At 41.9% G+C, this 25,749-nt stretch overlaps 1 protein-coding gene across 2 annotated transcripts in view; it reads left to right on the forward strand.

The window, feature by feature from the left end:
- LOC126213341 (methylenetetrahydrofolate reductase) overlaps positions 1 to 25,749 on the forward strand; it is a 79,719-nt gene that overhangs the window by 44,572 nt on the left and 9,398 nt on the right. For both annotated transcript variants that reach the window (XM_049941039.1, XM_049941038.1), the window contains one exon: positions 4,983 to 5,146. In XM_049941039.1, coding sequence (XP_049796996.1) covers positions 4,983 to 5,146 — 164 coding nt within the window. The remainder of the gene's footprint in view (positions 1 to 4,982; positions 5,147 to 25,749) is intronic.

Below are 25,749 nucleotides of genomic sequence, written 5' to 3' on the forward strand. Positions count from 1 at the left end.
GGACAAGAAGGAAGTGAGGAACGAACCTGCTTCTGAGGTTGCTGTTTTCGCTGCGAGCGTTGCGGCCCAGTGCGACGTTGTTGACGCGAGTGAACCGCCGCCACATCTTCGTTCTCCTGTGAAACAGCCAAATTGTCCGTGTCGAAAGTTGACTGTACGGCGCCTACATCGCACCACGCGTCTATTTGCGCGCCAGCAGTGTGAGACACTTCAAAGGATTGAGCGACGCTTAGAACTTCCGACAATGACGGGTTTGGCAGTTGTAGGGCACGTTGCCGAACTTCTTTATCAGGAGCAAGCCGTAGAATAGCATCCCTAACCGTTGAATCAGCATAAGACTCACGATGAGTGTCCGTGACAATGACGTTTCCTACTCAGACCGTGTAGTTCCGCCGCCCAAGCCCGGTAAGATTGACGGGGCTGTTTACGACACCGGTAGAACGCCACGTGAGTGGCAATGACGTGGGTGTTTTTTCGGTAATAGTTAGACAATAAGTCACACATTTCTTGGAAGGACAGAGAGGCAGGTTCCCGCAGAGGGGCTAACTGAGATAGCAGCTGATAGATCCGTGGGCAAATCCGAGATAGAAATAACGACTTACACACAGGAGCGTCGACAACGCTGAAAGCCGAAAAGTGTTGCCGCAAACGCTTCTCGTAATCCTCCCAGTCTTCAGCGGCCTCGTCGTAAGGAGGGAACGGAGGCGGAGAGGAGGAAGACAGACGACGAGTAAGCGACGTCGACAACTCCCGAATAGCGCCGTCAGCTGTGTCTGTTGTTCAACGAGCGCTCGCATAAGCTGTTCCGTGTCTGCCCTGTCACGAACACACAAATCCACAACGCAGTGAAAATACCCCATCCTCGTCGCCAAAAAGTGTTATAACCTTTAATCACCAATAATGGCGTGGATATTCAAACACACTCACTTAGAAACAATAGCTGGTTACACGATAACAACTCAGTATCTCTCATTCGACTGCCGTGCCGTGACGTGCGGCCGGCGCCGTTCGTAGCTAGGTGGCGCTCCCGCGCTCAGCCGAGTTGCGGAGCGCCTCTATCGCCGTTTGCGCGTAATGTCGTGGCGGCACTGTTAAATGTCGTGGCACTGTCACAACAGTCCCTAGTGAGAATGAAGGTCCACATGATTGTGTTAAGGAATGTTTGTATGGGCCTGAGAATGATTCCAGTGACATTGACATTTTTAGATGTACAAAGAAGGGTAATGTGGCAGTGGTGTCAAGGCATTCCGACAATGACGGTGAAGGTGACTGACTGTGAAAATGATTCATTTTGTCATAATGAAAATGATGATTGGCATTAAATTGATATTCAGCCACACTTGCAACTATTTGATGGTCATCCTGTGGTCATTAAATTTCCAATGCAGTGTGATTCTGTAGCCACTGTGATTAGCCACATGTTTTGTGACATCTTGTTTGAAATGTTTTGCAAGCAGTTGTGCTCCTGTCATCATCAAATCTCAGTGAAAGATAAAACATCACATAAAGCACTTAAATGGTTTACTGTTACACAAAGAGACACGAGGAGATTCCTTGACCTAATTGTTCTGATGGGACAGCCAAGAAAAGATAGGAGAGCATCGCTTAACAGACTGTCTAATAGGTACCCCACTATTTTCACAGACTGTGAGATTTGAACAGATTTTCAGGAGGATGACAGTTCAATCCCACGTCCGGCCCTCCCGATTTAGGTTTTTGTGATTTCCCTAAATTGCTTCAGGCAAATGCCGGGATGGTTCCTTAGGAAGGGGACGGCCAACTTCCTTTCCCGTCCGTCCCTAATCGGACGAGATGGTGACCTCGCTGTTTGCTCTCTTCCACCAGATCGACCCCTTGAACAGATTTTGACATTCTGGCATGAAATTGAACAATAGAACTGGGAGACTCTTCAAAGTACAACACGTGCTGGATTATTTATTCCATAAATTCGGGGTACTTCACAAACCAAAGAGATAATTGTCTTTGAATGATGGGATGATTTCACACAGTGTACAGATGAGGTTTCAATCATACAACCCTGCAACGATGACAAAATTATGGGTTATTTGTTAGGATGGTGTGCGAGAGAGACGTAGGCTATATCTCCAGTATAGTAATTTACACTGGTGAAGGGAAGTAACTGGAAAAATGTGTTCTTGGCCATTATCTTAGTATGTAGCACCATTTCTGCCACAATAACTGTTATAATAGCATGTTTAATTGTTATAACAGCATGTCTACTGAAGAGTTACTACTCAAAAGCAAAACCAGATCTGTGGTACTATGAGAGCGAACAGAGGTTTACCACAAATTGTGAAAACAGAGGATCGAGAATGAAGAAAGATGTCACAGTTTTCTGCACATAATGTGATATAGTTCTCATTGTGCGGAGAGCAATGTGATATTCTTCTCAACATGTGGAGGGACAAGTAGGATGTCAGAATGATTTCAATAATTCGTGGCACTTCTCTCTCAAATGACAGAAATGAAAAATGGAAATAGAAGTTTATTGTCTCATAACATACAATTTCAAGCCATTGACTTAAAAGTACAGGAGACTCGTCAATACAGAAAAACTGGTTTACAATTTTCCTTATAATACCAGTAATATAATATACAGTAATGAATAATAACTTAATTAAGCAATTAATAATTTTGCTTCAAAAGTAACAAACTTTTAAGATTATCAGTCCAAAGTACTTGCTGTCTCCTGATCAAACTTTCAGGTTGCCATTTATGAATTCTTCTACTGAATAGTAACATTTCTGCAGTAGTTTCTCATGTAAGGATTTTTCCAGTGTTTCTAAATTTATGCTGAGCAGTTCTCTTCCTTTCACTTTATTATAAATTTTCATACCCATGTAATGTGGAGTTTGAGCATAAAGTTTTAAATGGTGGGTGGGCAACATAAAATTATTTTGGTTTCTCGTGTTGTAATCATGTTGCAAATGATTTGCTACAAATAAATCAGGGTTGCTGTGTACAAAGATAATCAGCTCATATGTGTATAGTGAGGGAACACCCAGTATACTCATATTTTTTAGGAGTGAGTGACGTGATTTTCTTTGCCCTACATTGTGCATTTTTTTAATCATGGTTTTCTGAAGTTTTAATATTCGACACATTGGTCTGAATTACCCCAAAATACAATTCCATACCTTATTACTGACTCAAAGTAGCTGTGATATACTACTTTTCTTATGTCCATACTGGTAGCATTGTACAATATTCTCATTGCGTATGCTAGGCTATTTAATTTATTTGCAAGGTACTGTATGTGTGACCCCCATGATAGATTTTTATCTAGTTGCATTCTTAGGAATTTCACACAGCTAGCTTCCTGCAAATCCTGGTTTCTGTGACTGACCTGAATATCATTTAATTTTGCTTGTTTTGTCTTAAATTGCATTAACTTAGACTTTTCCATGTTTAATTTTAACCCATTTTAATCAAACCAGCTATCTAAGTTTTCTAAAGTATTTAATACAGTTTGTGGAATTTGATCTGTAATGTTACTTTCAATGATTAAAGATGTGTCATCTGCAAATAAAACTGAGTGATACTCAATATTAAGTGGCAGATCATTTACGTAAAACAAAAACAGAACGGGACCTTAGACAGAACCTTGGGATACTCCGTGTGAAATAGTTTTCCATTTTGAAGTTCCTCTCACTCTTACAGAATTGTATCTTGCCAATAGTAAGCAGAAGGTACACTTGAATATTTCTGCTCTGGATTTCTAGATGTTTCAAGAGGTGTGCTGGGACCCTTATTGTTTATAATTTATATTAATGATCTACCTAGTATTGAGACACGTAAATCTGTTCTGTATGCTGATGAGACCACTTTCATTGCAGCTGGAAATTACATGGAGGACCTAGAGGAACAAAAGCAAAGCCAACCTAAGAATTTCTAGTATCTCGTTTAAAGACGATGAATGACTGTAAACCAGAATAAAACTGAAAATTCATTTAGTTAATGCAATACCAACAATGATTGTATTGTCAAACTTCTGGATGTACAAGTAGATTCCAAATTAACTTGTAACCTCCACACATATTCTCTATGCACTAAATTATCAAAGGTCGTATTCATGTTACATAAACCTAGAGCGTGTGTGAGAGAGAATATGATGCTTAGATCCTACATTATGAATTTTTTCATAGTCACATGACATACTGCATACTGTTTTGGGGCAGCTCTACTGGGGCGAAAAGAGTTCACAGGTGTCAGAGAAAGCGTATCAGATGTGTAGTGGGTATTAAAAAAAAAAAAAATGTACCCGGCAGTCCACTTTTCGAGAAACTGGGCATCGTAGCAGTCCCTTTGTTATATATACTTAATTGCCTAGCCTACATGAAAGAAAAACAGGAGAGCTACAGATTAAGGCAATCATTTCACTGTCACAAAACATGACACAAAGAAAAGATTGAACAAATCTTTCAAGATTAAGCAAGACTGGCAACAGCTTTACGTACCTTGGAGTAAAACTGTTCAATGCACTGCCACCGTGACACATTACCACATTAAAAACCTTCAGAAATGTTTTACAAAATTGGTTTAAAAAAGAAGGCTTTCTAAGTCAAAGAGAAGTTTTTTGACTGAACAGAAGAAGATCTAAAAATTTAATTTATACTAATTGCACATTTGTATGGAAATCTACACAATTTAACTGTTTTCTTTATTATTATTGTACGTATTATTCAATTTGTACAAAGTGTTAAGATCAGTAGCATACAAAAAAAAGAGAGATGATAAGTATCTAGTGTGGAAAAATATTCTCAAACTGCCCTGCATCTATGGAACACATTGAGTGAACGAGTGAACCGGTAGTTTATTCTGACAAGTAAATTTCTAGTTTGCACGACTCCTGCTTCAACGTTTTTGGTTTGTAATATTTAGCTTCAGAATTAATATTTCAGGAATATTTTATTAACATTAATAACACGAGGTGATACGTTCAGCCGGTCTGTGATTTTCAGACGACGAGACCAGCCAGAGCGACTTCGTGCACGCGATCGACCTCGTCAGGTCGGTACGGAGCCGGACGGAGGGCGAGCAGTTTGCCATCGGTGTGGCAGGGTACCCGCTGGGCCACCCCGAGAGCCGGTCGCGTCAAGAGGACCTGCTGCACCTCCGAGAGAAGGTAACGTGTGCAGGTGTGGGCGTGTGACTGGGCAGTTTCTCTTTAAACTGGTGTCGTTTCTTTTTGAAGCATTTGTTACTTTATCAGCATCGCACTTGCTGAAAATCTAATGAAACACTACACGTCTGGAACTCATCTCACAGTAATTTTATTTATTTTTTTTTTTTCATAAAAATATTAGCTCTGTTACCGCTTTGAAGTAGCTGCCTCATAAATCTGCAGGTCTGGCTGACAATTCTAGGTAGGGAACAGGATACTGTTCCCAAGATTAATTTTTTTCACTTATCGAATAAAACTTCAGAATTATCAAATCGGAGAGACGTCTGTTGTTCGTTGACGGTATACTCAGTCTGGAGACATCTGCAAATAAGATCTTCATTTGACATATTTAATACTTTCACCTTCTGTGTGCACCATTTAAAGTTATTGAAATAAAAAGCAATGATTTACTTTTTTTTCTAATAATCTTCTCACACTGTAATGCAGTGAATGTTTCTTACATCGATAAATTCCTCTCTGGCTGTATACAATACAGATGTTATCAGCAGTCACCATCAAATGACTCTTAACACAGACGACCCATTTTCATCGCATTAATTACACGGCCTGATCAAAACAGTAAAATGTGCAGAAGACACGAGCAGATGTCAGTGTAACTTTGTACACGTATGTTCCATCAGTGTGTACATAAATGATTAGCTTTGCAATTACATGTGACAGAATGGCCACCGCAGTGCATTAAGTGTCGTTCTCGTTTAATGTCTTACTGGGCCCAGTAGGGTATGTAAAGTGTACAAACGGTGTCAAATCTCGAGTTCTCACTGTGAAGGACACGGAGGTGCCACGGACTGGTGTAAGAAAGCATTACCAGTTCTCGACACAGTTAGAAAGGGGCCTTTTTGTCGATCTTAGTGCTGCCGGCCGGACAAATCGTGCAGTATCTGGAATTGTGGAACGTTCAGATGCGACTGTGGCCCCGTGTCGGACTGCTCGGCAATGTGAGGGCAGGGACAGTCGTAGCGAGTAGCGAGTTCCCGGTCCTCTACTTCTGACCGTCACAGAGGAGGATCACAGTACCGTGCACCACACACACCGTAACCACTTCACGTACGTGCTTTCCGTCGAAGAACGAGTAACAGTCCCTACCACATTCTGTCTCATTTTGTACTGTCGGTCGGAGACCGGTGGCAACCGGACCGGGGTATTACCGTCCGACGCACGGGCTGTCGATACAGTAACGACACGGACGGCTGCATTCGGAGTGGTGCCACGACCGGGAAGTGCGTAACACTGATGAACGGTATTGCACTGCGTTTGGTGACAAATGGCCTTTCTACACTACTCTGGGTGATCATAGTGGGCGAGTATGGTGTCAACGGGGGGAGGGGGGGGGGTGTAGTTCCCACTCCTCTGACATTTTCTAGGGGCACAGTTGTGTTACTCGTGGCACTGTAGTACGGGGAGCTGTCAGGTACGACTTCAGATCACGGCCGGTAATGACCGAGGGAACTCTGACAGCATGACGGGACACTGCAGACGCCCCACGTTCTCGTGTGGTACCTCTCTTGTGAAAGTACTGTGGTGTCATTTTTCAACAAGACAGTGTCAGTCCACATAGAGCACGTGTTCTACGGACTACCCGTAAGCTTTGAGGAATTCCCATTGCTGGCGAGATCCCCAGATCAGTCCTCTATAGAACCTCTGTGGGAGTGGCTCAGATATCGACAGTTGCAGCCCGGCTCACTTCGGGACACGGTACGGAGGCTTTGTGACACCCTTCCCAATTGCATCGGTGCATGCATACGGGCATGCAAGATACAGTGTTGTGCCGGTAAATGAGCTCACACTGCCAAGTTCTTCGTAAATTTGGCTCAATTTTGTGGTCGATGAAATAATATCACGTACCCTCTTAGCTCGTGAAGTTTCATTTTGTGTCCTCCTCCCCTTCTGGGTGCTTAACTTTTTTGTCAGGTGGTATACAAAACTCAATTACAATAGTATCTTTAGTTCTTTTATTGTATTATTACAATAAAGTAGAAGGACGCTCAGAGATATACAGGTACTGTCTCGTCCCGGATGCCACGCGCTAGCTAAACGGTCACGGTGAGCTGCACTGCAAAAATCCGTGTCGACGAGAAAGTACAGTGCCGTGTTGATATTGTCTTCTATACTCCAAACGAAACAGAAAATGAACTAAATTGCGTGAATGGTTTGAAATAATACTAACACCAATAACTGAAATAAAAGTATATAAATAATTACCCGATGTTACACCTGGTGGAAAGACTTCAATGCCGATATTTGTAATACGACACTACAAGAGGGATGAGGCACTTCGAAATGACCAATTCTGCCTTGTTCGCCCTCGGCTCTATTCTCCAGTTCCCTCATAGTACGTGGTATTAAGCACAGCTCCTCTGGAGGTGATATAGGGGTACTGATATTCTTCTGTCATCAGATTCATTTTGTTTCATTCCTGCGTATACAGTTTACGCAATGTGAACTGGTATATTTAATAAAACTTTGTTGTTTATACTGGTGATAAGAGTAAATATTACACATATTTTGCAGCTGATAATATTATGTTATTGTACAATAGGAAAATTAAGAGAGATTGCTACTCACCGCATAGAGGAGGTACTGAACTTCAGTCAGACATATTCGATAGTAAATTGTCGTGCAGTGACCTGTGCTTCACTTTAGTGGCTGCTTGACAGTCCGTCCTATCGGGATCCTTTCCACTGACACCAGTTTTTCTGAACTGCACAGGTGGGAACTCTCCCTGCAACATATCCTCCATTCCCGGAGGGCTACCGGCCTCGATCTTCTCTAGTCCCCGTCTTCCACCTGCCTCTATCCCTTCCACCACTCCCTCTCTGGCATCACGCACACCTTCTGTTCACCAGCACACCCCCGTAATTCTCTCCTCTTCAATCTCCGCTCCCACCCAGCACCTAGCAGCTAAGTGTGTGTGCGCATGTTTGTGAGTGTGCATAGTTTCTCTGTGTTTGGAAGGTGACAGAAAATGAGGTACTACATAAAAAAACAATTTGTATTGTTTTCTTTCAATGGCCAGGCCTTATATTTACTCATTAATCTTTTTAAAAACTAAGATTACGCAAGCTTTGGTACGTAGGACTTCTGCAATGCAGAGGCGTGATAATTATTTAGAGAGACCCACTTCAGTTGTACTAATATTTATTCAAACCACGACTGGTTTTGAGATTTTAAAATCCTATCAGCAGGTGTAGGATATTATTGTATTTGACAATATTGTGAAAAGGAAAGTTGCTGCTCACCATATAGATTAGGTTCTGAGTTGCAGATAGGCACAACAATAAGACTGTCACAAATATAGATTTCGGCTAGTAAGGTCTTAGCCAAATTAGACCACACACACACACACACACACACACACACACACACACACACACACACACACGACCACCTTCCTAGATATTGACCTCCACCTCATAGATGGCTACATCATACATCAGTACCTCCATCCTTACCAAACCTAACCCCTAACCACCAGCAATATCTCCACTTTGACAGCTGCCACCCGTTACATACAGAGAAGTCCCTTCCGTACAGCCTAGCCACCTGAGGACGTCGTTTCTGCAGTGACGAGAGGTCCCTCTCAAAATATTCCGAGGGTCTCACTGAAACCTTCACACACCGTAATTATCCTCCCAACCTTGTACAAAAACAAATCTCCTGTGCCTTATCTTTTCAGTCTGCCACCACCTCACAAAGTCCCACTGTCCGGCCACAGAGGAGTATTTCTCTCGTAACAAAGTACTACCCGGGACTGGAGCGACCAAATTACATTAACCGCCGGGGTTTCGACTACCTCTTGTGGTGCCCTGAAATGAGAAATGTCCTGCCCACTATCCTTCCCACAGCAGTATTCTGCCACCCACTAAACTTACAAAATATACCTCGTCCATCCCTACACAACTCCTGCTCCCAACCCCTTACCTCATGGCTCATATCCCTAAATAGACCTCGATGCAAGACCTGTCCCACACATCCTCCCGGCATCACCTACTCCAGTTCGGCCACAAACAACATCTATCCCGTTAAAACCGGTCACGTGATCTACAAGCTATGCTGCAACCACTGGGCTCATTCTGTGTGGGCAGGACAACTAACAAGCTGTCTCCCTCCAATATATCGTACATTCCCGAACCCCCCTGGCCTCAACCTTCATCGGTCATTGTCCCTACCCATCTGGCCTCTTTCCTGTTCCCATTCCAGCACTACACAGCCCTCTATTCCACCAACACAGCCAGTCTTTTTACTTGTCTTTTCCGCTACCCCCCCCCCCCCCTCCACTTAACCTCTCGACTGCACCTAGCTGCCCCACTCCCCACCTCGTCCCTGCATGCTGCCAGCAGCACTTTACCGTCTCCCACCCTTACCCTCTCTCCCTGCCCCACCCAGCCTCCACCTTACCCCCACCTGGTAGCCCTGCCCATAATGCTCTGCTGCTCACAGTCAGGCTAAGCTGCTAGAGACTGTGGTCATGTGTGTGTGTGTGTGTGTGTGTGTGTGTGTGTGTGTGTGTGTGTGTCAGTCATCTATTTTTGACAAAGGCCTTACTGGTCGGAAGCTTTGTTTGTGATAATCTTTTTGTTGTGCCTACGTGCGACTCAGCATCTCCGCTATATGGTGAGTAGCAACTGTCCTTTTCATAACATTGTTACATTCCTTCCTAGATTTTCCACTGTTGAATAATAATTATCATAATATTATAATATTAATATAATAATTTTAAAGAATTCTAAAGAAGATTCATCCTCTTTGCACTCCGTGCACCACTACCCTTGTCTTTACTTGATTTGTCTGCAAAATGGGATTGTATATGGGTATGTTACAGCTAAGTAAGAAAGTGGAAGACTAATTTCACTTCATAACAGGTAAATAATTAGAACTGAAACTGATGTACAGTATTTATTACAATAATGAGATCATGGGCTTTCATAACATGAAATTATAACAACGACAATGTGTAATATTGCTTACTTTTGTCTGTAGGAGTCCTTGTAGCATTCTCCTGTTCTTTCTATTCTTCCAATGTGGCTTCCTATGAGTCTTGTGAATTGAAGTGGCTGACATTCTCACGAACTCTATCACATTTCTTGCAGAGCTTCCAGCAGTGGAGGCCTGTTTTTTGGTAGCTACATGAGCACCCGTGACACACAGTTTTGCATTTGAATGTGATATATGTCAGAATAACATCACTTCCATAGCCTGATGAGGAATTGTTTACAACACTCCATGACAGCCTCCTTGTGTACATGTGGATCCTTCAGTATCTATATGTCCTGTTTCAATTCATGGTATTTCGTCAGTGTAGTGATGTATTTTACCTTGTCCTGTTTGTAAAAGTGCAGAAGTCATGTCACAGCCGCCGACTGCATGCAAAAACAGGATATCCTCTCAAGTGGAAAATAAAACTGCTTTAGGATTTTTCCTTTTCCCTGGTTTCAATAATACTAGATTACTTTGTCGAATGAGGCCTGACAGAATGACAAGAAGATTCACGACTTACCCACCAATTATGACAATTGAATGTGTGGGGTCAAAGATAATGCGGTGTGGATAATCGAGGTATCGGCATCTTCCACATCTTGCTTTGGCCAATATGTTTATTACCACTGATATGAAGTGATCCTCGATCTTCGAATTAAAGAGGAATTTTTCACGAGGGACACGTGTTACCATTGTTTAGTTGGAGATTACTTTTCTTCGCTGATTCTCCTCGGTGCTAGTGCTCAGCTTGTCAGGATACTTGTCAAAACTACAATAGATCCTGAATTGTACTTCCATTGAGTTAAGGAACACAACTGGCACAGATATCCAAAAATGACTGCCCATTGTGCCAAACTGCTCGATGTAATATGCGTCCCCCATCAGGAGTGGGAGGTCAGTGCCACCTTAATCTTTCACCACAGCAAGCATCAGCCACAAACCACTCCAATAACACTAGAGGGTGGATTCGGCAATGGATGTGCGCCAACGTGCAGTAAGAGTGCAGGGGGTGGGCCACGAGGTGGCCCAGCTCGGCTTTGAAAACTTCAACAGGTGCTGCACGCCATATAGTCGATCTGATGAAAACAGTCACTGAGACGTATTTTTTGGGAAACTGTATCCTCTTATTTTCATAAATCATCGGTGTTGCCGTAAATTGTTTCTGTGTTATAAGCAGAAAACCCAAAAAAGTCCCATTTTTTGAAGTTTTTTTTCCTTTTTTGACCCATTTATGGGCAGAAATTTTGGGGGGGGGCTTCAAAAACCTGAAATTGGCACCCTCAAAAACATGTAGAGAGCTTGTCAAAAAAACTTCTACAAAACTTTCCGCTATTTGGTCTTTCTTAGCGCCATTTGACTTATTGTAAAATTATACTAGGATATGAAGATGGTATGGTATTGAAATCAAAGGACACATTAACAAATGATATGGCAGGAATGAAACCTAATTCACAGTGGGGGTGGGGGCATTAAATGCGGTGTCCCCCAAGATTCTGTGCTTGGCCCATTTCTGTTCCATCACATCTACATCCATGCTGTTCAGACCACTGTGATGTGCATGGCAGAAGCCACTTCCTGTTCTACAAGCCATCAGGGCTTCTTCCCATTCCATTCACATACTTAAAAATACAGTTCCAGTGTACCCTGCTAAAAAAATTAACCTTTATTCTGCTCATTGTAGGAGTCCTTTATTTCATGCGTGATATCCTTAATTTTTTTTATTTCCTTTATGTGTTATGCATTTCATTTATGTATTGAAATTATTTTTTAAAATATCTCTGCTCTATTTTAATGATTATGGTGTGAGTGGCTAAGATAAAAAAGTATACATGCTACAGAAGCATGAAATAAGAATGTAGTATAAAGTTGATAAGCAAACATCTTAGAGAAGGCTCTTCAAAGATATAGTGACAGTTTAAACTAGAGTGAACACAAGAGAATGAGTAACAGCTAACAAGAATTCTCTCAGTAAGCAAGTGCAAGCAAGTAGAGTTCGGCTGTGCTGTGTTCGGTTTCCGTTCCTTCGTATTCCAGGGGTTTGTCTATCTTATAGAGAACCATGAAAGGATGGTCTGAGAAGAATATGATGTCGGTGATGTAAGAATATAAGCACCGTAGGTGCTTCTGGCGAAAGGAAAGGAAGGAAATATTGTTAGAAAATTGCTGAAGTGCTCAAAGGTGCAACTAGGGGTGAGAGAAATGTGATAAATTTTCAAATGTTTCCATCATGTGGGAATGGAGAGAATGAGCACAAGCTTCATATTTATTTTTATTAAAATTAAAAGCACATAAATTTGCCCAAAAATAAAACTGGAATGATGTATCTATTATGCTGATTAAAATTAAAAAGTTAAAATTTGAACATTTTTAGCTAGGCATCACACTGATTGTTATCGATATAAAATAATATGAGAAATTTACTGTTACCACTCAAAACTTATGACTGATAACACTAAACTTGTTGTTTTGTGTTATAAAATTAAAAATGTATGAAAGACTGGTTATTCTAGTTATACAGCTGTTGTGTCTCTGTTGTGTTAGAGATTTTTATTGATAAATCAAAGTGTTTTACATGGGATAACACTATCAGTCCATAACACACTAGATAGCAGATTTTATCAAGTAGCCTATGTGACGTTATCACAAAAAGGATAGATTGCAGCTCGTCACATAGTGGAGATATTCAGTGACAGATAGGCACGACGAAAAGACTGTCAAAGCCTTTGGACAAAAAGGCCGTAATCTGAATTACACGACATACACATACAGTCATGCAAATGCAACTCACACACACAACCACCATCTCTGGGTGCTCAGTCCAGACTCAGCCCCTTGTATTTCAGGGATGCTTCGTCAACTTAAATGGCAATCCCCGGAGGGGAGACGATGTTCTTATTGTGAAACACTATTGAGAAAATTTAGAGAACTAGCATACGAAGTTGACTGTAGAACGAATCTACCACCACTAACATGTATTTTGTGTAAGGACGGTGAAGAAAAGATAAGATAAATGGGGCTTGTATGAGGCATATGGGCAGTTGTTTTTCCCTCACTCTATTTGTCAGTGGAACAGAAAAGGAAATGGCTAGTAGTCGTACACGGTGCCCTCTGCCGTGCACCACACAGTGGCTCGTGAAGTATTTATGTAGATATAGATAATAGATAGTCCATTTCTTCCCATAATGGAATCGACATGTTCTCGTGTAGCAGTGGCAGAGGCTCCTGCGATTTGCCGTCACGAGGTGACGGTGGCACAGAGATGCCATCTCTGACAGAACCCCGTAAAAAGAAGTCGCACGGTGCCGTGTCTGGTGCCATCTTGACAATGCTTTGTCTGCAAGATCAATGCAACCCATCTGACACTGATGTTCATTCGGGTGTCCTCACACTGTGGACGTGGAGTGGAGCTCCATTCTGTCGGTAAATGAAATCTGGAGCGTGCCCAGATAGAGTATCCCATTCCAATTCTTCCTACAAAGACAAATTGCCCATAAAGCTTTGTTATGCTCGTGGTGGTGAGGACACTAGAAGCTCTGACGCTATCGACGATTGGTCGAGGGTGTTCCAAATCCCAGATTCGAACATTATGCCAGTCAACTGTGTTGTCGCTGAAGACTACACTGTCCATGAAATCGTCATTTTTCTGGGAAAACGAACATGTCTACACTGAAGACAGTTTTTTTGTGAAATTCAGTAAGTGTCTGCACAAGTTGCCACTCGTGAGCCTTGAATTTAAAACATTTAGGCAGAACATCCCAGTGTGTCAACTGGGTCTTTGCTAACTCCCAGACTGACGGTGTGGGGCTGCATTGGAAGAATTACTGCATTCCGTACACTGTCTCCTATAACACAGGAGATGTGCAGTGCTTTTGCCATTTGCATAGGCAGCCTACCTCTATTAGTTATCTGTGCCAATGCTTAATGCACAAGGGCTATTCGGAAAGTAAGTTACGGTCGGCTGCGGACTGGAAACCGCTGTGAAAATCTGACAAAGCTGTGCACGGATATGTCGGACAGTGGGTTTAGTGTGCCGGTCGATCACACCACGTCGCTCCTTTGTTTCCGAGTGCACAGAGAGCACATAAAGGGGCCTAGGAAACGGCGTCTCCTGCCGACTGTGAGGGCCCGGTGAGAGATTTCGTCTGGTGTCGTGTGACCCACGTAACACACCTGTTGTTCAGTTCATTCCTTCTGACAGTTTTCTGCTGCACTCTGCAGGGGAATGGAGATGCTCCTGCAGCGTTTTCGATGGGACGTGTGTGACGACCCACAGTACAGCTGCCCCTGTGTTTCAGCTCTGCTCACACGAACCGCTGTCTTTGAAGACGACATTTTGGCACAGTCGACTGGCTGTATCGGTGAAAGCACAGGCAGCTGCCTTTTACGATGAGAGTCGGCACAACGCTACGACAAATGTCTAAGTCGGAGTGGCGACTGTGTAGAGAAGTAGCTGGAAGGTGTAGCTAACTGTTGCAAACAAAACATTTTTGATTTTCAAAGTGGATTCCATTCTGCGAACGATCGGACCTTACTTTTCAAATAACTCTTGTAGTTCTCATTATGTGATCGACCTCGAACTGTCACTGGAAGTTGCTTTAAACTGTGGTAACGGTTGTCATCTCCGTACGTTCCACATTACAAAATGCTTTCCGTTGTCGTGTGAGCGCCGTCTCGAAAACCTGTAATCTTAGGAACGCCGGTATTTCGGGCAGAGCTCGAAGCTTGGAGTATCTAATAGCAGTCATTGTCACAGACACTGCTCCCCACACACTGGGCACCTAAAGTGGAGGGCTCGATGGAACAAGAAAGTCTGGAGATAGAAGCCCATTAAAGAAAGAGTTAATAGGATGAAATAGCATACTACCTTATTAAGGAGGCATATAATATGGAATCAATAGCCATCAATCAATCCTAAATTTACACACAACTCTACAGCGATTCACCCAGAAGCACTTTACACGACAGAACGTCTAACTTTGAACAAAAAGACGATGATGGAATTGTTGGAAATCACTCGAAGAAAAATACTCAGGAAAATTTTCGGACCAGTTAAAGAGCAAACAGAGTACAAAAGAAGTCATTACATTGAACTTTATACAAAAGCAAGTAATGGAAAATCCAGGACGGAATAATGACAATATTATGAAAAGGATAGATTGCTACTCACTATATAGCAGAGATGTCGAGTCGCAGACACACACCAGGAAAGGACTACTAAAGACGTAAGCTTTTGACCAGAAGGCCTTCTTCTGAAATAGACAAAACACACACACACGCAAACGCAGCTCGCAGACACGCGACCACTGTCACTAGTGCCGAGGCCAGACTGCCAAAATACCCCACAAGTTATTGAGGGAAGACTGCCACTCGGAAAGGAATTACAGGACTCCGTAGGTTTCCACGAGAGCCACTTGGACAGAACAAAGAGGACAGAAAGATTGAGAAATGATGAAAGAAATACAGTAGAAAAAAAGGAGAAGCTGTAGTTGACTGCAGCTTGTGCATAAAAGAAGAAGAGGAGGAGAAGAAAGGGTATAATTGTTTTCAGACACTCTGTTTAATGAGATTTAGAAGTAACTCCCATAATTATTAGCAGTACATGTGATTTTTTACTAGCATACTCTACAGAAGTGGCCTGCAGTGGTTGCATAACCAGACTCTTTCCATATCCCTGAATGCCATCATTTATTGTAGGGTTTACAGAACATGATGTGTGGATGAATCAATGGTGAATTTTATTGTGGTTCTAAAACAATTACATTTTCCTAATTGTCGTACAGATATTTAGGATTGAGTGGTTCATATACTAGCACTGCTGGAGTAAGTTATTTATTAATTAATTAGAAACCATACTTTACATTCCACATTTCCTTGTAATCTACTGGATAGATCTGAACCAAACTTGGTACACACGTTATTTACTGTCTGGAAAGAAGTGAACCGTCTACCTCTGAGTGGATTGGGGGCGAAAAAGAAGTTAAGCTCATGATGCACAAGTACCCAGACTTTATTCGTCCACTATTTAAGAATAAGAATGCTCAGTGACTTGAAAAAACTACACATAATTTCAAACCCTAATAAGAGTTTTTCTTGGTGACACCCCTACAAAATGATGAAAGAAAAAAAGTTTATCACTTACTATATTTTCACTGTTCTTGCAGTAAAACTGCTGCATCAGGCATGGCCATTTAATTTATAACTTTTTTACTACTAATTGTATTTGCAAAACAATTTTCAGACAGTATTCACGTATATCACTGAATGTACTTGCAGGACAATATCGTGTAGTTCAGACACTTGATAAAATGCCGCATCATACTAGTTAGTCAGTTTCATGCTCTGTCGATCATTTTGCATGAAAAAGCCTACTGATGTGGAATGCGTCATTTTATATTCACATCGCAAATAATTTGTACGTATGATTATGTGCTGAACCTTTCTGACATTAGTTCTTTTTTCTACATTTTAGTTTATTACTTCTTTACTACTAACTCTATTTGCAACACATTTCTCAGGTAGTCTCCACATATACCACTGTATCTGTAAAATTATATCGTTGTAAGACACACAGTTCAGGAGATATGACGTAATAAACAATGAGCTATGTGAAAACAAAACTAGAAATTGAAATTTGCTAGAGAAAAGATGAAGTGTGCACAGAAATATGTGTGAGGTATATTAAATGTACACCGATAAGCCAGAACATTATGACCACAGCCCACTGCGACATCTGATGCTGCCTGGTGGCGTTGCCGGCACGTGAAGTGGTAACAAAATTATGTAAGCGGAGCAGACGTGGAAAGGGGTCACCCTAGCAAAGATGTTGTGGTCTTCAGTCCTGAGACTGGTTTGATGCAGATCTCCATGCTACTCTATCCTGTGCAAGCTTCTTCATCTCCCAGTACTCATTGCAAACTACATCCTTCTGAATCTGTTTAGTGTATTCATCTCTCAGTCTCCCTCTACGATTTTTACCCTCCACACTGCCCTCCAATACTAAATTGGTGATCCCTGGATGCCTCAGAACGTGTCCTACCAACCGATCCCTTCTTCTAGTCGAGTTGTGGCACAAACTCTTGAATCCGTGGACCCTGCATGTCAGCAGGGGGCTGTTCAAGCTGGTGGAGACTCTGTAATGGTGTGGGGCGTGTGCAGTTGGAGTGATATGGGTCCCCTGATACATCCAGATATGACTCTGACAGGTGACACCTATGTAAGCATCCCGTCTGATCACCTGCATCCATTTGTGTCCGTTGTGCATTCCGATGGACTTGTGAACCCCACACATCCTGAATTGCTACTGAGTGGCTCCAGGAACACTCTTCTGAGTTTAAACACTTCCACTGGCCATCAAACTCCTTGGACAAGAACATTATTAGAATATCTGGGATGCCGTACAATGTGCTGTTCAGAAGAGATCTCTCCACTCCCTCATACTCTTATGGGTTTACGGACAGCCCTGCAGGATTCACGGTGTCAGTTCCCTCCGGCGCTAACTCGGTCATTAGTCGAGTCCACACCGTGTCGTGTTGCGGCACTTCTGCATGCTCGCTGGGGCACTACACGATATTAGACAGGTATACCAGTTTCTTTGGTTCTTTAGTGTGTATCAACTATGTCTTATACAATGAAGTAATTTTGCAGGTACATTAAGTGGTGTATGTAGTTATTGTGTGCAGAGTGTGTTGTGAATAAAGTTAGTAGTAAAGAACCAATCGAATTAAATGTAATGCCTGGATTTGAAGTTTTTCTGTGTGCCAGTTTAAGAAGACTCTAGTTTTTCATGTGCCTAAATGTTTACAATGTTATACCACTTATTATGTGTCGTACAACGATATAATTTAATTTTGCATGTACATTCAAAGGTATATGTGAATACTGTCTAAAAAATTGTGTTGCATATAGAATTAGTAGTAAACAAGTAATAAATTAAAGTGTCACAGCCATGCGGAATGGCTGCGTGGTTTGAGGCCCCATTTCACGGATTTCGCACCCCTCCCACCGGAGGTTCGAGTCCTCCCTCGGGCATGTGTGTGTGTGTGTGTGTGTGTGTGTGTGTGTGTGTGTTGTTCTTAGCATAAGTTAGTTTAAGTAGTGTGTAAGTCTAGGGACCGATGACCTCAGCAGTTTGGTCCCTTAGATATTCACACACATTTGAACATTTTGAAAGCGTCACACCCGATTCTGAGGTTTGACTGCACGAGCAGTGAAATTGTATTGAGCGATAAAGTTTTTGTGCGCTCCTTTATTTTGTCGTGCGTGTCAGCGAGAAAAAGTTTCGTAAAGGGGTGAAATTATGTGTAAAGTTTGTTGGAAGCTGCTAAGTGCTCTCAGTCTCAAATACTGGACGAATGAAATGTGGGTATTTGCATTCCATTTGTTGCGTTGTTTCAAGAGATGTGTACATTTTCTAACTTTAATGCTTACCTTACTGTGTTAAACTTCCCGTGTAAGATTATGCCTATTAATTAGTAGCTTATGACAGCACTTAAAAATTTGTAAATTTGGTCAATAATTATCAAAATATTGAAAATAGAATTTATGTAGCCTTTATGCGGCAGCTGGTCCTCAGTTCTGGGATAGTGTTTTAGCAGTCAGAAACAGTTTGAAAATCTTGTAAGGGTGCTACAGGGTAGGTTGTGCTGAGAAATAATTGTTGATAAAAAATTAAATATGTTGCACCATTTCAGAGTTAATTAGCATTGAAGTTAGTCAATAAGGCCATTACCGTGCAAGGACGGGGCTCACCAGATGACAGCTCACGAGACTCCTCAGCCTTCAGCTCACGTTCCATCCTTACTACCGCCCTGTGTCCAATTTTTGTATCAGTTTCTTGCTCGGTTTTAGGAAACCGAATGTAGAAAACATTTGGTGACACTGTCTCTGGAGGGCTGCTTGAATTTGCACGAGCAACAGCCCGAATCGGCAACTTGGAAAAAGTGCAATGTATTGAATTTTTTTTCTCAATGACTATTTCTCAGCACAACCTGCTAACGCACTTCCTCTGGCGTTTGAATAAAGTAGCAAAATTTGTGAAAATTAACCTGTCAAATGAATTTAGTACCTTTCTCGTCGAACAACGGAGCAACGGTCATTGTTGACGGTGGTGCGTTTTCTCTCTACTGCATCGCATACGCATCTGAGAAACTGAGTGTAACGATTTCGGAATAAAATTGGCTCACGATGTTATCATCATTTGCTACTCGTAGCAATTTTACACCATTATCAGTTTTGTGGGGCCCGTATCTGCAAGACACGAGAACAGCCGATTCACAGTTCGGTGACGGTGCCCGTATCGTAAGTAATTAGTGGTCGCTCGAAGTAATCGTGAAGCATTATTAAATGATTACCAAATAAATTCGGGGGTGTGCTTCACATATAGCTGAATAAAATCAGTGGCTGAATATGAATTGCCTTTGGCCATTGCATCCCTTTGCTTTGATCTGCTGATCTCACAGCACCACCTAACTTTTCTGAAACAGATATCACAAAATTAAAATTTGTGTACACCTTAATAATTGCAGGGAGAACTTTAGTTACGAATGATAAGAATAATGTAAGACATTTTGAACATATTTAATTGTAAATGAGAGATTGGTACTTATCGTAAAGAAGGCACGTTAAGTTGCAAACCGGCATAATTCAAAGACATTTACATAATGCTTTCAGTCACAGCCTTCATCGGCAAAAGAGAAACACACACTATGTGTACACACGAGCAGGCACACCTCGTGCACACACGACTGCCAACTCCAGCATATCGGCCAGAGATGCTGGAGTTTGCAGTCACGTATGCACGAGGTGTGTTTGCTTATGTGAAAAAACTGTGTGTGTTTCTTTTTTGCTGATGAAGGCTGTGGCTAAAAGCTGCAACTTAACATGTCTTCTTTATGTAAGTAGCAATCTGTCTTTTCCTACATTGTTGATATTCCTGTCTGGAGTTTCTATTGTTTAGTTGTAAATGAAATCTATAAGCTGCTACAGAGACACTTCCACAAAGTATGTCCACTCAGAATGACACAGAAAAGAGGAGGCGGCCAATTTTTCTGATAAGAGCTTCATTCTTCGCTTTTTCTAAACATTTGAAATTACAAAGTCTACAATTTGTTTCAATCACAGACCGATTTCTCCGATATTGTCGATCTGAATATGCAGTTCGTATAGCCTTTTCTGCACAGTATTTAATTTCTACACATTTCGTAACACTTTTTATAAACAACTTAAAATATGTATTATGGTATATAGAGCACACATACACACAATATAAAATGCTTTCAAATAATTCACCCACAAAAAGAAATGAATTTCCTTAAGTAATGTTCCTCGACCGTACAACACTGTTACAAGTATTACAGACTGTTTCTGACCACCCTGTAGATATTCATGTCCCTAAATAGTGACAAGCATGCTTTTCTTGACTCAGTGTTAAGAAAAGCATGCTTGTCACTATTTAGGGACATGAATATCTACAGGGTGGTCAGAAACAGTCTGTAATGCTCGTAACAGTGTTGTACGTGTTTCTGGTAACGTGTTTTTGTAGTCGTGACATTCTATTTGTTCTAGTCACATTCCGTCAAAAGGTAATTCCGTACCTCATAACAGACTCTGAGCAGCTGTGCTAAACAATTTTTCTCGTGCCAGTACTGTCACTGTGAAAGCGAGGGTGTTTAAATTGTTGCCAGCTAGTTTTTCTGCATCGACATACATCTCTGCAAATCACAGCACAGGGCACTTCTGACTGTACCACATTTTTGGGGTTCCTACTCATTCCATTTGCATATGGAGTCTAAATTCCTGTGAATGTGCTGTGATCAGTCTAACGTTTTCTTGACGTTCACTACACGGCGATATGTAGAAGGCTGAAGTATAAGAGATGTGTTCAAAAGAAGAAAGTGATCCTGCCCACTGGCAATACACTGTTCTCAGCCTTTCGTCCATTTGTGGAAAGCCTGCTGAAACACACTTTTTGGGGTGGCATGCTAGTGTCTTGTCACACTAGCCTGAATGTCCTTTATGGTCGGAAACGACATCCTTTTGGTGCACAGTTTTAAGTTTGCGAAACAGAAAATCTCTACTGGGGCTAGGTCCAGAGTATAGGGTGGATGGGTCGCATATTGCTGACGAGGGGTGACATGTGAGCCAGCGCATTGTCCCAGTACAGTGCACTACTCCAGTTTTTCCTCAGTTCTGGCCTATTCCTGCATACTGCATCCCTCAGACGTGCTAACATTCTGTGGTTGACTTTCTTGTTCTTTGACTTACTAATGCGATCTTTGTTTTAGATGAGGAAAGCCTGTGACCACCCACTGTGATGACTTAAAACAGAGCAAGCTGGAACCTCCGGTCTGCTCTTATTGAACACCTATTACTAATCATTTTCTTTTTACTCTTGTGTAACTTTTCATTCCAGTATCTACAAAGCACAATCTACACAAAAAGTACTTGAACTTATCAAAACTTGAATCATAATTTGCCTCATGTAAATGTGCCGATTCTGTTGTTGTAATTAATTTTGCTGAAAATCGTGTTAGTTATAAGTTATTAACAGCTCTAAGCTAATCACTTGAGTTAGGTATGTTGACACCATTCATTATAATGACAGACACCCAGACTGTATAGTAACATACTTTGATTTTCCTAAAACTAATTATCTTAAGAAATAAAGTTAGGTATGGTGACACATTTCATTAGAAAGACCGACACCCAGACTTTATAGTAATACACATTGATTTCCCTGAAACTAAAAGTCTTAAGAAGTAATCAAAGTTCAAATTAATCCAGAATTACTTTAGTCATTTGTACCGTTATACCTGCTAGATTCCAGCTTTTTCCACCATACTTTTGTTGCTCTTTTTTTCTGAATATGATGACATATGTCACTAATTGATTAACCCATTAATTAATAATTTGCCGAAAATTGCATCAAAAAATGGTGCCTGTGCTTATAAGTAGGTTATTCACAATGTGGATGTATAAAGTAGTTTATGATCTGTTCATTTTATTAGCCCTTTCTATATGTTGTAAACCAGATGATTATAATAACATGTAGCCTGTCTGAATTAGCAAAATCTAACTGAGGCATTTTTCAAAACATTATGTACTTTATGAAATCAGAGTATGTTCATATGCACATCATACCCCAAAATAGTCAGTGTTGGGTGAAGTAATGAACAAGCAACATTCTGTCAGTATCTGTAACAATGCTATGAAGTCCACAACTGGCATTCAGTCACGTAACATCACATATCAAAGTCTGGGGTCGGAAACATAATGGTAACATCTGTGTAAAGAGCCCACAGCCAGTAATGACACAACTAACATCTCCACAAGCGTCCGATTCGTACGTATCAAAATCTTGTCGTATCTTCGCAAAGTTCTTCGATCGAAGTTCAGTTCACGCTCGATCATCGATCGTGGAATATCTCAAAATTTTGTCGTGTTAATTTCTCCGTGCCAACTAAATATATTTATGTCTTTTATTATCTGTCATCGTGCAACTTACTGTGTCCACTGACTGTATAATTCAGTACCGACTCTACGATGTCCATCTGTCAGATTCCGAGTAAAAGTGTGGTGTGATTGTACCTGCCACTGTCATCCCGTGTGCTGGGACTACGGAGGTGACTATCTGTAAATAATCTTCTTTGTGATCCCTAGAACTGGTCGTCACGCAGTTTATAGCGATAGTAACTGCCGAAAGGTAACATTAATTAAAAGCTGTGCGACAAACATTACTGAAAGCTTTCCTGTTACCCCAGTTTTACAGCGATTTGACAAAGATTCTCCAGTGGGCCTCTGAGGGAAGAATAATGATTTGCAAGTAGGTCATCCCACAGACTGCACCTTCTCAAACAGTTAAACGACAGTTTCCAGGAATCGCAGCGAGAACTTTCTCGACATCGTCTTCGTATGTCGATGTGAACGGTCGTCTCTGCCCGGTACCCTCACGACTGACATTCTGCCGTGTCCAAACATTTAAACCGCGTGTAACATTCTGTGTGACTTATACAGTTCTCTCTGTACACTTGACTGAGCATTTGAAATGACTCTAAGTTTTGCTAAGTTTTTAGCAAAATTTCACATACATGTATTGTTATTCGAGCTCATTCATTGTCAGTAAACCAACAAACAGCTTGTGCATGTGCCCACTTCAGTATCTGTAGCTCATCAACTAATGGGCACAGCAAGATGAGGCTAAAGGCAGTTTGTTATCCAAACACGACACGGCTGCGCTAAGTAACCACAGTGTGCACCCACTGCCAGGCATGCACCGTTTCAAAAGTTTGGCCTTTTCTTCGACATGCTTCTTATTCCTACATTCCTTCTTCTTCTCGCGTTACGGCCTCTGTAGGACCAGGGGTAGCCCCTACGTGGACTGCATTTTCCTCTTCTTCTCCCAGAACCTCTTCATTCTTTCTCTTCTTCTCTCCCGCTCTTCTTCCGAGATCTTCAGTTTCCGTTTCTCCTGTCGGCTCCACTGGTGACACACTAATCTTTTCCCGTATTCTTCTCCGTCACTGACCTCCGGCATATCGGTCACTGTATATTTGTTCGTCCAATTTTCCTTTCCTTCGACCTCGATCCCCGATTCCGACCGGTCCTTCCGAAGTTCGACAATCCACTCGGTTCCTGTCTTTCCCCTTGTCCTCCTGTCGTTTCCCACACTCTCTTCCTCATTCTGTCCGTACTCGTCCTAACTACGTGTCCACCAACCTTGCCCTTTTGAGTCTGATTTCCCCACATATTGTTCTCATGTTCCGGTACAATTCTTCCCTAGGTCTTCGCATCCACCTCTCTCCACCTCTTTTGGGATCTAGTATTTTTCTCGGCATTTCTCTCTCTTCTTTCCCTAGTTGTTCTGCCCCATTTCCTCCTAGTGTCATTGTCTCAGCAGCATATAATACTGCATTCCTCACCGTCGCCTTGTAGTGGCGTATCTTTGCCTCTGTGGATATATTCTTTTTATCGAATATCTCTCTTGTCAGGCAGAAGGCTGACCTCATCTTCTTTATCCTCTCTGTTATTCCCTCCTTGCTCCTGTTCCTTCCTGTTATAAATTCTCCCAGATATTTCAATTTGTCCACCATTTGCACAGTGCCTTCCGGTGTTTCCCAGTCTGCAGTGGTATTTAATGTCTTTGTCTTGTCCTACAGTCTACATATAATACCTGTTCTTGAAACTTTGTAAGTAGGCTTTCACGGGATGGTTGGCATCTTCCTTCAAGTGTCTGCCAGTTCAGATTTTTCAACATTTGCATCGAATTCTCCCACAAGTGAAAGAGACGGATGACCTTTGTGCTGCCCTTCTTTGTATATGTTCAGTACCCCCTGTCAGTCCTTTGTGGCACGAGTTCAATACACTCTGTAGGTTGACAAGCAATTCGTAAGCTGTCTTCTTTTGTAGACAGACTGCATTTTCCCAGTATCCTGGTGACAGAGCAGAGTAAATCGAAGAAAGATGAAAGTAATGAAAAGCAGTAGAAATGAGAACATCGAGAGACTTAACATCCGGACTGATGGTCACGGAGTTCATAAAATTAAGGGATTCTACTACCTAGGCAGCAAAATAGCCCATGTCGCAGCTTGTCCAATAATGAACAGTAACGGTCCTGGTTAATTGTGGAGCCAGGTTCCGAAACGTCAATGAAAATGACACCACACTGATCCCAGAAGCAGGCGGCCATCAACTGTCGGCCTGTCGTTCGTTGAAGTCTCGGTTTCTTCTTCCGAGGGAATCCAGATGACACCACTCCATCAACTGAGTTTGGCTCTCAGGTTTGGACAAAAACGACCATGTTTCATCCTGGGTAATGACGCTGTCAAAACACTGTTTCCACTTTTCAGTAAAGGTCTTCGTGAGAGCCTCGCACACATTATCCCTCGTCATTTTCATTTCTCTTGTCAATAGTCTAGGTACCCAACGTGCACAGATTTTTCTGTACCCTAGTGACTGTGCCAGTGATACCACACTACCCAATGACAAACGAGTCATTTCAGCAAACTGCAGTCGATGGTCTACCGCATAGTGGATTGTCCAATAGAGAGAAACCACCTTCTTTAAACCTCTGCAACCACCACTGGATACTGCTGCGATCCACTGGGTCCTCCCCATAAACAGGGAGCAACTTCCTGTGAATCGATGTGGCAGAGTCATCGCCGGTCCTTAAGAGGAACTCCATCACCGACCATTGTCGTAACCTGACATCTACTTCATGCCCGTTATGGCTCACCTGTAAATGAAAGAAAATACTTTTATATAGCAACTTATAGCTAATAGCAACTTATAGCTGAATGTTCCAAGTATGTTCACAAAAAAGTTCAGTCTCCTCCTGCAAAAAATAAAAAAAATTAGAGACGACTGTGCAAAACTTTTTGAATGCCCTTTGTATTATGGTGAAAATGGGAGCTAACAAGTTAAACACACACACACACACACACACACACACACACACACACACACACTCCTTTTGATGAAGCAAAGTTCCCATCCTGTAGATGTGGTTAGTTAGTTCCCGTGAGTGAGTAATACATCTCTGTGGATTGGGCGCACCATTTCCCTAAATGATA

The sequence above is a fragment of the Schistocerca nitens genome, chromosome 11 (assembly GCF_023898315.1).
Source record: "Schistocerca nitens isolate TAMUIC-IGC-003100 chromosome 11, iqSchNite1.1, whole genome shotgun sequence".
In the NCBI taxonomy this organism is placed as follows: domain Eukaryota; kingdom Metazoa; phylum Arthropoda; class Insecta; order Orthoptera; family Acrididae; genus Schistocerca; species Schistocerca nitens.